Raw genomic sequence first — 18153 nt, 5'->3', positions numbered from 1 at the left:
CTTGCATTTATTTCCAAATTATTGCAGGATTTTCGGCGATACACGTTCAGTAGGAGGGGACGTTCCGTTGAGTACAAAGCGTCTTTGGTGACTTCGTCAATCTCAGGATGATGTGCCATCACAGTCTTTCGTAGATGCTCACAGGGATACAGCGTGTGTTCGCAGGGATGAGTGTACACGTGTATATATAAGTGTATGCGTCTGTACCATGTTTAAAAGAAAAATGGTTAACCAAATGCACGTATTTTTTGAGAAATTTGACCAAATGCACGTGGCACTCGGTCCTAGGCTGGCCCACTTTGGCGTTTCGTCGAGCACTCCTCTAAGCGATTTTCTTTCCTTCCTTCTGGTTCATTGGTTTTCCATTTGTTTTCTATGAAAATACCAGTTGCTTGATTTGTTTTGACAGATTTGCATTAAAAATAAAAAAACATTTTCAGCTGTTTAGAATTGTATTAGAGTTTCTATGTTTTTTTAAATACAAAAAATAGGAAATTTTCATGTTAGAAAATTATCTAATTAGATTTTTTTTAATTTTAAAAATTTACCAACTTTTAATTTTTGTTGTAAAATCCTTAAGTGTATTTCTTAAATATGTGCGTATACTTTAAAAAATGTTGGCGAATTTAAAAAACGTTACCAAATTTTAGAAAAATCATTATTTTTAAGGATAAAAATTAAAGTTACAGAAAATATAAAAATAGAAAATTAAATAGAATAAAAAACCAAAAAGTCGGTGAAAAGAACATAGAAAATGCCAGAAAAAATTCCGTTCACGTATAAAGAAGAAGAAACTGACCCAAACTTAAGTCTCTAGTTGGGCTGGCCCAAGCTTGTGCAGTTTTTCATTCTTAGCCTGAGCCTTTTTGATCCGGTGCGCGGCCAGGCTGAGCCTGAGACGGAATATATAATCATCCCATTCTCACTCCTCTCAAAGGAAAAAAACAGAGAGCATATCCCACTCGGACCTGCCTCTCTAGAAACCCTAAGTTACAAAAAGAGCGAGCGGCGGCGGCGGCGGTAGAACACACACAAAAAGAGCGAGCGGCGGCGGGCGGCGGAGTGTGGAAAGTCGAGGTGACGGCGCCTCGTGAGATGGCGACGGAAGGGGACTCCGGCAAGTCTACGGAACGGCAGTCTGAAGCTCTTTCCCGGTCCCCTCAGATCCAGAGTAAGGTTCCAGTTCGTCCTCCTCGTAACATTAAGAAGGGCGAGCCCATGGATCGAGCCGTCTCTTCCCAGGAGCGCAGACTCTTGAGTGGTCTGATCGCGAAACTGGATACAGAGGAGGCAAATCTGAGGGCGGAGATTAATAATTTAAGGATGAAGGTGGTGAAGGAGGGGGCTGAAACGACAAGTGGGGAGGGGTTTTCATTGGCGCTTGGGAAACCTGCGTTATGGATCGCCCTCGACGGATACAGACGTGAACAATATAGGCTCAGGTCTGCTAAGAAGCGAGGCATAACACCTGATTTGGTGGCAAAATATCCTGAATTAGGCAGCGTGGCGGCTAAAGTGAGGAAACAGCCCAAGGATATGGTTCTGGGGACGCAACAGCAGCCTAAGGATATGGCAAACAAGTCTGGCATATTGGATGGTGGTGGTGATGATAGAGGCAAATCTCCTGTCTTAGAGGAGCAGGTGCCAATAGCCGACTGGAAATTCAAACCAGAGATGGAGGTGGATTCAGTGACACATACCAATGAATCACTGAGGGATTTTTCCATAGTAGTAAATACGGATGAGTCGCCTATGGATTCTATCATATTAAATACAGATGAGTCGCCGACACTAGAACCAGTTCTTTCTTGTGTCCCTGATATCCAGTCTGAGGATGAGTCGTCCACACTCCAGCCAGTTCTTTGTTGCGGCCCTGATATCCAGTCTGAGGATGAGTCGTCCACACTCCAGCCAGTTATTTGTTGCGGCCCTGATATCCAGTCTAAGGTTCATGCCCTTCCTCTTCCTCCTCATTGCAGGAAGCAGGAGGATCCAGTTCTCCCTCCTAAGCATCTCTTACAACAGCAGAAGCAACCATCTGTGCATAACCACCATGAGATTTGTCCGCAAGGTACCAATGACGATGTGGCGACAACCTTGGGGGCCCAGTTCCAGAATTTGGACTTGTCCGTATCCAAATTGGTGGAATTGGACAGAGGCGAATCCCTCTCGGAGGAACAGGTCAAATTTCTGGAGACCCAGCAGCTGCCCAGGGATATGGCAAACAAGTTAGACATATTGGATGGTGGTGGTGATGAGACAGAGGTTAAGATGGGCAGAGGCAAATCTCTCAAAGAGAAACAAGTCACGGTTCTGGAGACCCAGCAGCAGCCGACGGATGTGGCAAACAAGTTAGACATATTGGATGGTGGTGCTAATGAGCCAGAGGTTGAGATGGACAGACGCAAATCCCTCTTGGGGGAACAGGTCAAGGATATGGCAAACAAGTCGCACATATCACTCTCGGAGGAAAGGGAAACCTGGAAGCAGCAGCAGTCTATACTCTTTTCAAAGCTCGAATCCTGTGTGCAGGTGCTCAAAGAGATGATGGAGGCAGGCAGAGGCGCGGTCAACTTCTACCCTGAGATGCAGATTGAAGAGTTGTCAGCAGTGTATCACAGGACAAGTGAAGCAATTCGTAACTTGCACTTTCTTTTAAAGAGTATACCTAATTGGGTGTGGGATGAGGTGGAGGGGAAGCAAATGGCCAAGGCAGGAATGGCAGTCAGAGCGAAAACCTTCATGGAGAAGCAGGTGATTGGTCCATTGCCTCGTGAGACGGATATGGAAGGGGGATCCAGGAAGCAGCAGCAGTCTCAACTTCTTCCCTGTGGCCTTCAGATTCAGAGTAATGATCAGTCTCTTGGCAGTAAGAAGGGGAAACACGGGGGTCGTAAGAAGGGGAAACATGAGGGGCATAAGAAGGGGAAATACAGGGTTTGTGCTGCTGCTCCATCCATGGATTTCGAGATGGAAGAGGAATCCGGGAAGCAGCAGCAGCTGCCAAGATTTCTTCCCCATGGCTCTGACATCCAGAGTAGTGATCAGCACATGATCGACCTGAAGGTTGACAAGCAGAAGCAGATGACTGAGGTTGAGATCGACAAGCAGAAGCCGATGACCGAGGTCAAGATGGACAAGCAGAAGCAGACGACCAAGGTTGAGATGGACATACGGAAGCAGATGGCTGAGGTCAAGATGGATGATATGGACATAGGCAAATCAGTCCAAGAATTAACCATGGAGAAGGAGGAGATAGCCGCTGAGGAAGAGGATTTCGCTTGCTACAGAAGGGCCTGGGAATCTAGACAGGGACCCGAGGGGTGCGGTTTCTTCGAAGACACAAGTGAGTTGACATGCATGCACTTTTAATTTTCTTTAGGTAGCTAGCTTTCAATTCCTCCCATCCTTTTACCTTTGGTTGATCGACCTTCCTTGTACAAGCGGCAAGGGAATATATTTGCCCTTTTGCTTATCTAAGACTAGTTCATGTTTGATTTCTAACACATGCTTCTCTTTGGTGCTTGCATGCAGCGCAATTGAGCTCCATGCACTTCACACACTTGACACCTAAACCCAGCTTAGACGATGCTATCGTCGCGGAGACCTTGCAGATCCTCTCCATTAAACTAACAGAAATTAAAGGTGGCTTCAAATTGCCATTGTCTGTGTATGGTGTGGTTGCTGCTCGGGACAGTGTCGATAACAATCGCAACCTTCTCTTCGCGCACAGTAGGATAGCGCCCCAAAGAATCAGGCAACACGTACGTATAATATCTTTGCTTTCATTTTTTTGGGGGTATATTTCTGCACATGTCTCCCTGAGTTTTTTTTTCATCTCTTGTTGATTAGTAGTTAACGGGGTGATTGACGAATGCTTGCAGAATCCATATTTGCGCTTGATTGGGCCGTCTCGTGCAATTCTCTGCAGAGACCCTGTTCGCTTTGAAATTCAGCTAAAAGTTGAACGTGGAGCAGTGTCTCGAGATAGAGCATTGATCAGCGCAACTCGCGATTTCTACGCTCGTCATCCTGGTGTGCATACCATCTGCTTCGAGAACCGCTTCTGCAAAATAGAGTTATGCGTCGAGCGGCTTGTGGAGACGATCCAGGCCACGATCTGCAGTGTCCGTGTTGTTAAACAGGGGACACGGCAGCGTGTTGAAAGTCGATTTTCAGTCATTCGGTCGTGAACTCGTGATAGCATAGGCCCTGCCACGTCTTGATTTTCAGTCGTTCGGTAGTGAACTCGTGATATGTCTCAGCGCGGACGCGAGAGACGAGGAGCTACCTTAGGCAACTCCAACGCGCCCAGGCATACTCTCTGTTTGTGTCCGTTCTGACAAAAATATTGCCCAACGTAGACATATTCTTATTTTTTGTCGGTTTAGTATTTGCTCGGACCCATTTATGTCTTAAATTTGTGTTAGATTTAGGTTGGAGCTGGACACAAACCAGAGGTTTTCTCTGTCCACTCGCATAACCTTTTCTCTCTCTTTTCTATCTGCCATGCTCGCCGTTCCCCGCTCGGCGTGCCGTCCACGCCGTGCTGGCCGTGCCTCGTCTCGCCTACGCGCTTCTCCATGCTCACCCTGCCGCGCCGCGCCTCCCTCTCCCCCTCGCCTTAAGCCGTGCTCGCCCTGCCATGTCGCCCTCGTCGTGTCGTGCCTCGTCGCGCTGGTGTGCGGTTTGAGCTCGACTGCCGGCGTGCTCCTCTGAGCTCGCCCTGTCGCGCCACGCCTCCCCTCCCCTCTCGCCCTGGCCGCGCCGCGCCGCTCGCGGACCTTAGAGGAGCAACTCGCCTGTTGCTGCTGCCGGTCTCCCCGCTCGCGGCCAAGATGCAGCGTGCGACGACCTTCCAGTGCTGCGCCTAGCCGGGCAAGCCACCGCACCCCGACCTCGCGGCGCCGCTCCTTCTCGACTACGATGCGGTCGTCCCTCCCCTGTCGTCCCGGCCATGGTCAACGTGCACCGGCGCCGTTCCTCGCTGCGTGCTCCGATTGCTAGGTGTTGATGAAGTGTTGGAGCAGACATGTCACAAAATGGAGCAGCACCGTTGGGTTAAAAAACTAAACACTTTTACTTTTGTTTTGGACTCTAATTTGCATGATTTGAATGAAACTAACCCAGACTGATGTTGTTTTCAGCAGAATTGTCATGGTGTTCTTTTTACGCAGAAATAAAAGTTCTTAGATTAAACTGAAACTTTACGGAGATTATTTCCAGAATATATAAAAATACTGACACAGAAAAATACCAGAGGGGGGCCACCAGGGCGCCACAAGCATAGGGGGCGCGCCTAGCAGGCTTGTGGGCCCCTGGCAACTCGCGCAACCCTAACTCCAACTCCATAAGTACCTATTTGTCCAGAAAAAAAATCAGAGAGAAGAAATCATCACGTTTTACAATACGAAGCCACTGCCATCATCTCCTGTTCTTCATCGGGAGGGTTGATCTGAAGTCCGTTCGGGACTCCGAAGAGGGGTATTCGGCACCGTCGTCATCATCAACCATCCTCCATCATCAATTTCATGATGCTCACCGCCGGGAGTGAGTAATTCCTTCGTAGGCTTACTGGACGATGATGAGTTGGATGAGATTTATCATGTAATCGAGTTAGTTTTCTTAGGGCTTGATCTCTAGTATTCATTATGTTCTCAGATTGATGTTGCTATGACTTTGCTATGTTTAATGCTTGTCACTAGTGCCCGAGTGCCATGATTTCATATCTGTACCATTTATTTTTTTCATGAATATATTTGTGTTCTTGATCCTATCTTGCAAGTTGTATGCACCTATTACGTGTTATGATCCGCATATCCCAAGATGACAATAATTGAGATTCTTTCCGGTGATTACCGTAGTTTGAGGAGTTCACGTATATATTTACTATGTGTTAATGCTTTGTTCCAGTTCTCTATTAAAAGGAGGCCTTAATATCCCTTAGATTTCTTTATGGACCCCGCTGCAACGGAAGGGTAGGACAAAAGATGTCATTCAAGTTCTCATTACAAGCACGCATGACTATATACGGAATACATGCCTACATTATATTGATGAATTGGAGCTAGTTTTGTCTCACCCTAGGTTATGATTGTTACATGATGAATGTCATCCAACATAATTATGCACCATCGGTCCAATGCCTACGATTTTCTCATATTGGTTTTTGCTAAGTTACTTTCGTCACTGTCGCTGTTACAATCACTATAAAACTGCTACTATTACCGTTACTATTGCTACTGTTACCGCTGCTATCAAACTATCGTACTAATGTGTTACTGATCACTTTGCCGCAGATATTTAGTTCTCCAGGTATGGTCGAATTGACAACTCAACTGCTAATACTTGCAAATATTCTTTGGCTCCCCTTGTGTCGAATCAATAAATTTGGGTTGAATACTCTACCTTCGAAAACTGTTGCGATCTCCTATACTTGTGGGTTATCAAGACCTTTTTTTCGCGCCGTTGCCGGTGACCATAGCCCTATTTGCTGAGTCATTTGGGATTTATATATGTTGATCACTATGAAGACAAGGGGAGGTAAGGAACTGCCATCTAGCTCTGCACCTGATTCACCTTCTATTTTGAATAGGCTCACGACAGCACCACCTGCTGTTAATTCTGATATATAGCAAGTAATTGATGATGCTACTTCTGCTATGAATGATGCTTATGACGATTCTAGTACTATGCTTGATGAAACTGTGCCACTAGGTGAATTTTTTGATGAACAACTTCCTAAAGCTAAACAAACCGAAAATGCTAAAATTGATGAGAATTATGATTCACCTATCAGAACTAGCTCTCCTAGAATTGAAATGCCTAAGGTACCTGAGGGTTATGTTATGGATGGGGAGATAGCTAGAGAATTTCTTGCTTGTAATGACAGAGAAGATTTAAGAAACTACTATGTAAGCTTAAAGAAAATAATCTATGATGAAGAAAATGAAGCATGATCCTAAGTTTGCTATTCTCTGTGCTTTGTTACTGATAAGGATTATGAATTCTCTGTCAATCTTGAGTTAATTAATTTGGTTGAATCTGATCCTTTTCACAGTTATGAAACTGAAACTGCTGCGGCACACCTTACTAAATTAAATGATATAGCCACCCTCTTTGCTCATGAGGAAAAGATTCGCTACTACTATATTCTTAAGTTGTTTCCTTTCTCGTTAAAGGGTGATGCTAAGATATGGTTTAATACTCTTGCTCCTTGTGTGCGTACTCCCCAGGATATGATATATTACTTCTCTGAAAAATATTTTCCAGCTCATAAGAAACAAGTTGCCTTACAGGAAATAATTAACTTTGTGCAAATTAAAGAAGAGAATCTCTCTCAAGCTTGTGGGAGGCTTCTCCAGTCACTTAATGTAGGATCGAAAGTATGTCTAGAGAGGGGCGGGCGATTAGACTACTTGACCAAATAAAAATCTAGCCTTTTCCCAATTTTAAGTCTTGGCAGATTTTAGCAACTTAGCACAAGTCAAGCAATCAACCTACACATGCAATTCTAAGAGTATAGCAGCGGAATGTAAATCATTGCATATGAAGGTAAATGGGAGGAGTTTAGAGGGAGCAAACGCAATATAGACACGGAGATTTTTGGCGTGGTTCTGATAGGTGGTGCTATCGTACATCCACGTTGATGGAGACTTCAACCCACAAAGGGTAGCAGCTGCACGAGTCCACGGAGGGCTCCACCCAAGAAGGGTCCACGAAGAAGCAACCTTGTCCATCCCACAATGGCCATCGCCCACGAAGGACTTGCCTCACTAGGGTAGATCTTCACAAAGTAGGCGATCTCCTTGCCCTTACAAACTCCTTGGTTCAACTCCACAATCTTGACTGAGGCTCCCAAGTGACACCTAACCAATCTAGGAGACACCACTCTCCAAAAGGTAATAGATGGTGTGTTGATGATGAACTCCTTGCTCTTGTGCTTCAAATGATAGTCTCCCCAACACTCAACTCTCTCACAGATTTGGATATGGTGGAAATATGATTTGAGTGGGAAGGCTAGAGATCAAGATTCTTCTGGTAGGAATGGAATATCTTAGTCTCAACACATGAGTAGGTGGTTCTCTCTCAGAAAATGAGTAATGGAAGTGTAGGTTCGTTCTGATGGCTCTCTCCACGAATGAAGAGTGGGTGGAGGGTATATATAGCCTCTAGACAAAATCTAACCATTACACACAATTCACCAAACTCGGTGGGACCGAATAGTTAAACTCGGTCAAACCGATTTAGTTCAAAATGTGAACGTTAGGGTTTTCGGTGGGACCGATACGATCAACTCGGTGGGGCCGATTTTGTTAGGGTTAGGGCATAACGTAATCTCGGTGAGACCGATCACATGATCTCGGGGAGACCGATTTCAGTAAAAGGCAAACAGAGAGTTGGTTAGGCAAACTCGGTGGGACCAATTCGCTCATTTCGGTGAGACCGAAACGTTACGAAAGGGAAACAGAGAGTTTGCATTGCTAACTCGGTGGGACCGATCGCTCACTTCGGTTAGACCGGAATGTTACAAAGGGAAACAGAGAGTTAGCAATTCCATCTCGGTGAGACCGAGATCCCTATCGGTGAGACCGAACTGATTAGGGTTTCTGGCTATGGCTATGTCAAATGAACTCGGTGGCGCCAGATGAATCAAATCGGTGGGGCCGAGTTTGACTTTAGGTTTAGGACAAATGTGGAATGTGAGAAGTAGCTAGGGGTTTTGGAGCATATCACTAAGCATTTTGAGCAAGCAAGCCATTAAGCAACACCTCATCCCCTTTTAATAGTATTGGCTTTTCCTATGGACTCAATGTGATCTTGGATCACTAAAATGAAAATGTAGAGTCTTGAGCTTTTGCCAATGTGTGTCCTTAGTATTTTGAGGGGTCCACATCTCTAGTCCATGCCATGCCAATCATTGAACCTTCTGAAATGATCATCTTGAAAGAGTATTAGTTCAATGAGCTATATGTTGTTAAGAATTACCAAAACCACCCAGGGATAGTTGCACTTTCAATCTCCCCCTTTTTGGTAATTGATGACAACATATAGATCAAAACTTCGACAAATGATAATAAGAATGTAATACATCGTCGCTTTGAGAAGTATGTGATAAGCAAGAGCTCCCCCTAAATTTCTGCATTATTTAAAATGTGCTTTTGAATGCAAATGCACAATCGATTAGGATCATGGGTTACTCTTCCATGTCACATACATCTTAGTGGAGCGCTCAAAATGATTGAATATGAAATATGCACTCATCACCAAGGCAAAGTGAATAATTATACATGAGAGATAAATAATATCATCATCCAAGCACAAACATTAACATATGATATGATCAAACACATGACCATACAAGTATCTCACAAACACATAAAGTATCATCCAAACAAGCACACAAATAAGTATCAAGCAAGTAGAAAATAAGAGGCAAAAGAAGCTCTCTCTCTCTCGAAGCCTATGATCTATACACTTTCTCTCCCTTTGGCAACACATTACCAAAAAGCTTGAAAATGCATAGTGATATGCGTCTCTCTAGGATTGATCTTCAGGAGGTGGTGTTGAGAGGACTCCAAGGACAAATGCATCTGTAGAAGTCATTGGAGCTGGTGGAGTGGAAACTGGAGGGGCAAATGAAATTGTGGCTGCAGGTGCTGAAGTTGTAGCTCCTTGTGGTGGTCTTGTCACTCCTTTCCTCAAGCTCTTCTTGAATCTTCTCCATAGAAGTTTGAATATCTGTCACTTTGACATCCATGTCATGAAGCTTTGTTTCAAAGACTCTCTCAAGGCTCTCTTGATTCGAAGACAAGGTAGCCAATCCTTTCTCAAGCCCCCAAGTGGCTAGAATAAGATAGCTAAGTTTATCTTGTATAGATTTGATAAGGATTTGAGAGACTTCTTCAGCACCTGGAATCTTGGCTGCCTTCTCCGCTTGTGCTTTCTCCCTCTCCTCTTGAGCCTCTACTGATGTAGGATCTTCAGCATCCATGACAAATGTGTTATCCTCAAAGTCAGGCCTCAAAGGAAGGTGTTCTCTGTCCAACAAGTATGTGCCTGTGCCCATCTTGGAGTTGATGAGCATCTGGATGTGTGGAGCATACCCACATGATCTCTTTTGGTCAGCAGTTGTCCTCTTGATTGTCTCAACAATCAAACTCATCACTTTAAACTTTTGTGGCACATCAAACAACCGCAGAAAATTTATGGAGTGGCCTCTGATCATCCCGTGATCTCCTGATTTGGGAAACAAGGTGTGCCTCAAAATGGTATTAATAGTGGCCACTCCGGATAGCAAAAATACACAAACCCTAGCTTTTGTGATTCTCCAAGGCCTTGTCAGGTATTTCCTTGTACATGTTGGCCATGGAGTTGTGATCTTTCTTCTTATTGGCATAGACATCTATGTCATCCTCAAGTTCTGCAGGAGCATTGATTAGCTTGGCCCATTCATCAACTGTTGATTGGTACCTTGTACCTTCAGACATCCAAACAAACCTTCCATCAGGATAGAAATGAGATGTAGAATAGAATTGCATAATGAGCTTATCATTCCACTTAGTCAATTTCTGACCCACAAAAGTGTCTACTCCACATAGTCTGAAGCTCTCATGCACTCCAGGGAATTGATCTTCATTGTTGTCAATGTGCTTCCAATCAACCCATCTCATATCACTCACTATGGGCTTCTTGTCAAGAAGGATTGTCTCATAGAAGTCATGTTGTTCCTTGGTGTGAAATCTATAGTCTATAGCAGTTCTCCTTCTCACAACATATGGATCTGGTTGTCTCCATCTCCTCAGACCTGCATCCTTTCTGAGCTTCATATTTTCAGCCACTGGATGTGTATCATCATGATCAGGGATCTTGGGCTTCAATTTCCTGAGCACTTGAGCATCTTCTTCTTCTTCTTCTTCTTCTACCACTTCAGGCACTGGGGCCTTGTTCTTCTCAGCTGCTGGTATGTTCCTGGTGCTTCTCTTTGGTGCAGACTTGGTGGCTGGAGCAGTAGCTTTGGGGGCAGTCTTTGGCTTTGATGGAGCAGCCCCAGACTTGATGGCATCCTCCATCAGCTTTTGTGCTTTGGGTGCTGGTGCAACATCCTCTTCTACATCTTCATCATCACTTCTTCTCATGGTAGAATGTCCAAGCACCTTGACAGTGGTTGTTCTAGCCCTTTTCTTTTTCTTTCCTACTCCAGCTGCCTCATCATCAGATTGTTCAATTGTGAACTGCATGGTTTCTCTAGTAGCAAATTTCCTTGGCTTGGATGTGGGGACTCTTCTGGTAGGAGCTTTGTTCTGCAAACCAGGATTTGTTGAAGCTGATGTGCCAAACTCTTTCTTGAAAACTTTCTTTTTGGACTGAATTCTTGCTCAACAGCAACATAGTCCTCATCCTATGAATATGAGTTTCTCTTCTTCCTTGTCCTTGTTGCAGCTTTGGGCAGGTTGCTTGGGGTGCTTCTGCTACCCTCATCATAACTGCTAGAGGGACTAGTGCCCTCACTCATCTTCACTTGCTCTTCAGACTGGTTCTGGCTATCACTCTGATCAGACATTCTGACAACGCAAACTAAAAGCTGACCCTGTGAATAGTTATAGATGAGATAGAGTGGATGAGCATCACAAAGTATAGAGATTTTGCTAAACAGATGAGTCAAAAACTTAGTTTTAGTTTTCCACAGAAAGCATTTCGGAGCTACCAATTTGTTAAACTCAGTAACACCGAAGCAACTTTGGAGTCTAAACTGGTGAAATCAGTCAGACCGAGACACAATTCGGTGACTTCGAGATTGCTAGGGTTTCACTGAGAGTTGAACTCGGTCACACCGATTTGCATGTTTCGGTCAGACCGAAAATTACAAGTACAATGGCCTAAGCCAAATCGGTGAGACCGATTTCCACAACTCGGTCGGTCCAAGATGAGTTCGGCGGAAACCTAACCCTAAATTTTCGAATCAAATCTAATCTAAAGGAAGTTTTTGTTGGATAGGATGATCTCATACATGGTAAGAATCATGGCATTGACCTAAGTGCAAAGAATCGGAGGCAAGGATGCACATAGGGGTCGAACTCATACCCTAACTTGGCGATGAGCTCGCTACAGCGGCAACGGCGATGAAGATTCCCGTTGACGGCAACAGAGACCAGCGGCAGGAGGTCGCTGGCGACGAGAGGACGATCCAGAGACCCGAGTCGGCAGAGCAGGACACGCGCGGGCGAAAAGGTTTCGGAGAAATTTCCAAAATTTGACCCATCGGTATATATATCCTGACCCTGTCGGTGTGACCGAGTGGAACAACTCGGTGGCACCGAGATGCAGAATCACAAGCAGTTACTGCAACTCAGTGTGACTGAACAGTTCAAATCGGTTGCACCGAGATTGAAAACCTAGATTAACTTAGTGAACTCGGTATGACCAAAAAGGATGAATCGGTCAGACCAAAATGCATAGAGAGGTTTTGGAAGTTTAATTCTATGACGAATTGGTGACTCGGAGTGCTCCTCACCCAGAGGGTTCGAATCCGATTTGATCAAACTTTGTGATTTAGCATGAATAGAGTTTGAGACGAGAAAAGCATAGATAGCTAGAGGAAGTTCTTAGGCATTCTTGTCCATCCACTTGGCCAAAAGAAAAGGACCAAACAATCAAAACAACAAGTGGATGTCCTTCAATGAAAAAAATATGCAATCAACATGCTCACACAATAAGATGGCAAATGAAATATGTGGCAAAGCATGCACAAACACTCTAACATCTATCAAGCAATTGGCAATAACTAGGTCATCTATATATGAGTATATTGACTTAGGAGTCAAATGAGAACATTAGATCATAGGTCATACTCATCGTTTAAGCACAAGTGGGGTTACCACTTTTACATAAAGCATTGTTGTGTTCACACCATTAGAGTTGCTTTAGCTCAATTCTTAGTGTAAAGCTCCCCCTAGATGTGATATTCCCCCTAAGAGGGATGAACTAACCTTGGGTTTTGTCGATGATGACTTCATGTAGATTTTGAAGATGTGGATGCTCATTGTTGATGTAGATCATTTAGAGCAATTCATTGGAGTGAGTTGCACTTTCAATACCTACATGGGTTAGTCCCACAAGGAACATGCAAGAATATCCATAGACAGAGTGAAATGCACACACATGATGATGTCCATGAAAGCATTAGGTTACCTTGTCCCTTGTCTTACCAACAAGAGGTTTTGTGACTCCTTGAACTAGTGCAAGTTGTGGAAGTTGATTGCACTTGTTCTTCGCCAAAATGATATGAGTGAATTATGTTGGCGGAGTCACCCTCAAGAACTCTCCAGTTCTTCTTCTTCAGGATCCACATCAACTTGATGGGAATCCTTGGAGTTGTAGTCGTACTTGATGAAGTCTTGGGAACCCACTTGACCAAGGCCTTAGGAGCTTCTTCACATGCATCAATCTCCTCTTGAAGCTTGTCCTTGCCTTTTAGCTTCTGGTCTTGTGGTGGAAGATCATCTTGAGCTTGTGTTCCTTCAAAAGAAGTGGGATCATACTTCTCTTGTTGAGGAACAAACTTTGTCTTGGGGTATTGATCTTCTTCCCACTCAACTCCATTGGCATTGAACTTTCGTTCAAAACCAACACCTTGATTCTTCTGGTGCCTTCCTTGCTTGCGTACAATTACCTCAAATTTTAACTCTTGCAGATTTTAGCAACTTAGCACAAGTCAAGCAATCAACCTACACATATGCAATTCCAAGAGTATAGTAGCGGAATGTAAATCATTGCATATGAAGGTAAAGGGGAGGAGTTTAGAGGGAGCAAACGTAATGTAGACACGAAGATTTTTGGGGTGGTTCTGATAGGTGGTGCTATCGTACATCCACGTTGATGGAGACTTCAACCCACGAAGGGTAACGGCTGCGCGGGTCCATGCACTACAGGAATCAGCTACTTTGCCATCTGCCACGGCAGACGACAAAGGCATGGATGGCTGACGGCAAAGGTCTTTGCCGTCTGCCGCGGACGGGAAAAGGTGACGGCAAAGTAAGGTTCGGCAAAGAGGTACTTTGCCGTCTGCTTAGGGCGGCTGACGGCAAAGGGGCCTTTGCCATCAGCAGCGGACGACAAAGAGTGCGAACGACAATAAATGCGCTGTTACTCCGTTAGGTGGTTAACGACAGGCCTTTGCCGTCCGCCACTGACGGCAAACTTCGGAAGGCCTTTGCCGTCTGCCGAATGATGTCAGCCGACGTCACTACAGGACAGGCCTTTGCCGTCCACCACTGTAGGCAAAGTTTTTACTCTTTGCCGTCCGCCGCCGACGACAAAGCCTTTGCCGTCAGCCACTGTAGGCAAACTGACCAAATTGGTCAGCCTCCCAGGAAGCACGGTTACCTGCCACATGGCCTCTTTGCCGTCCGCTGCTGATGGCAAAGAGCCCTTTGCCGTCGGTGGCAGACGGCAAAGAGCCTGCATATTGTCTCTTTTTTCTATTTTTTTAATCCAACAATTTGCACAACAAATATATATGACATATATAGATATATTTAACAACAAACATATCACATATCCAGCACATAATTCCATATACATATTACATAGCAAAGTTTCATCAACATAGCAAGTTCCATCCATACACATTGTTCCATATACATATTACATAGCAAAGTTTCATCAACATAGCAAGTTCTATCATAGCAAGCTAGATACAATGCAAAGTTTTAGCAAAGAAAAAGCAAGCACTCCATCATAGCAAGCTAGCTTCCATGAAGTGAGTGAAATCTGCAAAATGGTAAATAAGAAAGTTAGAAATAGGTGAATAGAACAAGAAGAAGACTAGAACAAGAAGTATATGTCATTTATGAGCTAACTTAGGTGAAATAGATCATATATGAGCTAACTAAGTTGAAATGGGTTGTTTATGAGCTAACTTAGTTGAAATGGATCATTTATGAGCTAACTAAGTTGAAATGGGTTGTTTATGAGCTAACTTAGTTGAAATGGATCATTTATGAGCTAACTTAGTTGAAATGGGTCGTTTATGAGCTAACTAAGGTGAAGGGCATCGTTTTTGAGCTAACTAAGGTGAAATGGATCGTTTTTGAGCTAACTAAGGTGAAATGGATCGTTTTTTAGCTAACTAAGGTGAAATGGATCGTTTTTGAGCTAACTTAGGTAAAATGGGTCGTTTATGAGCTAACTAAGGTGAAATGCCACATTTTTGAGCTAACTAAGGTGAAATGGATCGTTTTTGAGCTAACTTAGGTGAAATGGATCATTTAAGAGCTAATTTAGGTGAAATGGATCGTTTTTAGCTAACTTAGGTGAAATGGATCGTTTAGGAGCTACTCTAGGTAAATTGGGTCATTATAGAGCTAACTTGGATAAACTGGATCATTTATAAGCTAACCTAGGTAAGATGGGTCATTTTGGAGCTAACCTAGGTGAAATGGGTCATTTTAAAGCTAACGTAGGTAAAATGGATCATTTAGGAGCTAATCTACGTAAAATGGGTCATTTTAGAGCTAACTTGGATAAATTGGATCACTTATAAGCTAACTAAGGTAAAATGAGTCATTTTAGAGCTAACTTAGGTAAAATGGATCGTTTATGAGCTAACTAAGTTAATTATGCAATTTTTGACATAAGTAAGCTAAGTACATATCGTTTTAGAGCTAACTTAGGTAAAATGGATGGTTTATGAGGTCAGTAAGCTTATTAAGTCATTTTGGAGGAAAAGAAGCTAACTCTAGGTCATTATGGTAAGCATATTGGAGGAAATAAAGCTAAGTCTAGGTCTTTATGCATTTGTTAAGCAAAACACTAGAGAAACTTACCGTGATCACGGAGGTGTAGGAGCGGGCTGGCTCGCGCCGATAGCTGGAGAAGGATCGTGCGATGCGTTTCTGGAGTTAAGCTGCACCAAAGATCATTTCCAATGTCTCGCTAGCATTATGACACTCAAATGTTAAGACTAGCAAGTAATGTCCATTCAAATTAAAATCACCGTGCTCCCAGGAGCAATCACTAGCATCGGTGGAGCGGTCTGACCGGACTTCTCGCACACAGACTGCACATTTGGTTTTCACAACAGAGTCATACTAGTTAGTAATGAGACTCAAATGTTAAGACTAGCAAGTAATCTGCAGAAGAAACTTACCACAAGGAGCTTGTACATGGCCTTGCCTGCATGTCATTCCGTGCCCTCTCCTCCTCCAACATCTTTGTCGTCCTCTCCTCCAACTCCCGCTGCCTCTCCGCCGCCTCCTCCAGAAGTTTCTCCATTCTATCTCTCTCACTCTGTATAGCAGCCTGCAACACCACTCACATGACCATTTGTAATCATTGATGGAAGCGCACACAATGTAATGGAGAAAGATAGCTGAGTACGTATAACTAACCTTGAAGGCGAGTTGGACTGGCCGTTCACGAGGCCTTATCTTAGGAGCGGAGCTCGACTGGCGTGCCTTGATCTCCGGGAGAGTTCTAGGACAACGGATAAGTCCATCTCCCATGGCTATGGAGCCATGGGACCTCCCGCCACCAGATATCATCAGCAGCTCTGTATCAATGGGACCCTGGCTCGGGTTAAAGTCCTCCCCTTTCCTTGCCTTCCCCTGATCTCTATATTGCACGAGCTTGTCGTGGGCGGAGATGTTGGTGAAGTTCTTTGGATCATCGAGGTCAGACGCAGAGAATGCCTTGACTTTCTTGTAAGGGCCAGTGTGGGCCATGGCATACAGGTCGTACACCTCTGGCACCTTATCCGCCTTATTGTAGCGTGCCTGAAAGAGAGAAACAAAGTAAATTAGTAATTAAAGGGCTAAAGCTAGCATGATGAATGAATTGCATGAATCATGAAGCAAACCACATACCCAGTTCCGCCCGTACTGAAATAAGTTGGAGCTGCCTTGGTGGTGTGGCACACCTTCCATTTGGGCACGTTTGTCCTTGGCCTCTTTGTGGGCATTTTGTCCGACTGGTACAGGTTTGCAGGCATTACATGGCCTTTGGGTAGAAAGCGTCCAAATATTTTCATAATTGCGTCATAGCATTCTCTGCCCAAGTTGAACTGAGCCTTCAGAGCCATTACTTGTGAGATGGCATCCAACTGACAAAGCTCAGTGTGCTCGTGGAGCGGACGTTTTGAAGAATCCAACATTTCATTGAAGGCCTTTGCAGATTCCTCCATCTCCTCGTCCGGATCCCGAGCATCATCATAGTCTTGCACCATGTTTTCCATCCCGGTACCATGCTCGTTGGTGCGACGACGATCCACCTCAGCTCGGTCACGTTGGGCAGACTCACCATGAAATGTCCACACCGTATAATCAGGCGTAAAACCACTCTTCTGCAGGTGTTTTCCCATTTCAGCCTCTGTCTTCTTTTCCCAATTGCCGCACCGGAAACATGGCCACCAGGTTTTCTTCTGGCCATTTGCAAATGCGGCTTGCACAAACCCCTTGGTTTTTGTGAACCATTCAGCGCTCCATTTGTTCTGACCAGTGTGACCGGTATACATCCACGCACGGTCACTCATCTTGACTTTCAGAGCTACTGGACACACAACAATTATATATGTAATTCACCATGTATATATTCATCAGTTGATCTACTTTGTCAATTTTATTACGTCCATGCAACGTACACTCTAATAGGTAATGATAGGTCCTAATCCCACCCGTGTATGTGTAGATTGGGTTCATTTTCCCATGCTATGCTCCGGATCCGACGCAAAATTTTGGCAACACCTCCCCGCCGTTCTCCTTATACACGTCTCTGCAATAAACAGAGAGGATGTGTACCCGGAGAACAACAGGGGAGGCACTGACAAAATTTATGCGTCGGATCCGGAGTAAAGCATATGGGAAAACGAACCCACACTGGTAGAAAAAGGGCCTGTTGTCCCGGTTCGTAAGGGCCTTTTGTCCCGGTTCTGGAACCGGACTAAATGGTCGGTACTAATGCCCTGTCCCTTTAGTCCCGGTTCAATCCAGAACCGGGACAGATGGGCCTCCATGTGGCCTGTGCGCGGAGCACAGGCAGGAGACCCTTTGGTCCCAGTTGGTGGCACCAACCGGGACCAATAGGCATCCACGCGTCAGCATTTCTGTGGTTGGAGTTTTTGTTTTTTTGAAAGGGGGGTGTTTGGGGGGTGTTTGG

The 18153-nt window shown here is 44.5% G+C and overlaps 1 protein-coding gene across 1 annotated transcript; it reads left to right on the top strand.

The window, feature by feature from the left end:
* Positions 1-926: 926 nt before the first annotated feature.
* On the top strand, positions 927-4380 carry LOC125539976 (uncharacterized). The gene is made up of 3 exons (XM_048703533.2): positions 927-3346; positions 3535-3764; positions 3885-4380. Exons 1-3 carry the CDS (start codon positions 1096-1098, stop codon positions 4191-4193), a joined length of 2790 nt encoding a protein of 929 aa, XP_048559490.1. The 5' UTR covers positions 927-1095; the 3' UTR covers positions 4194-4380.
* Positions 4381-18153: the final 13773 nt, after the last annotated feature.

This window comes from Triticum urartu, chromosome 2A (assembly GCF_056163025.1).
Source record: "Triticum urartu cultivar PI428250 chromosome 2A, HENAU_Tu73, whole genome shotgun sequence".
Classification (NCBI taxonomy): Eukaryota; Viridiplantae; Streptophyta; class Magnoliopsida; order Poales; family Poaceae; genus Triticum; species Triticum urartu.
Note: the sequence above shows the minus strand (reverse complement) of the source record. Positions and strands in the feature narration are given on the sequence as shown.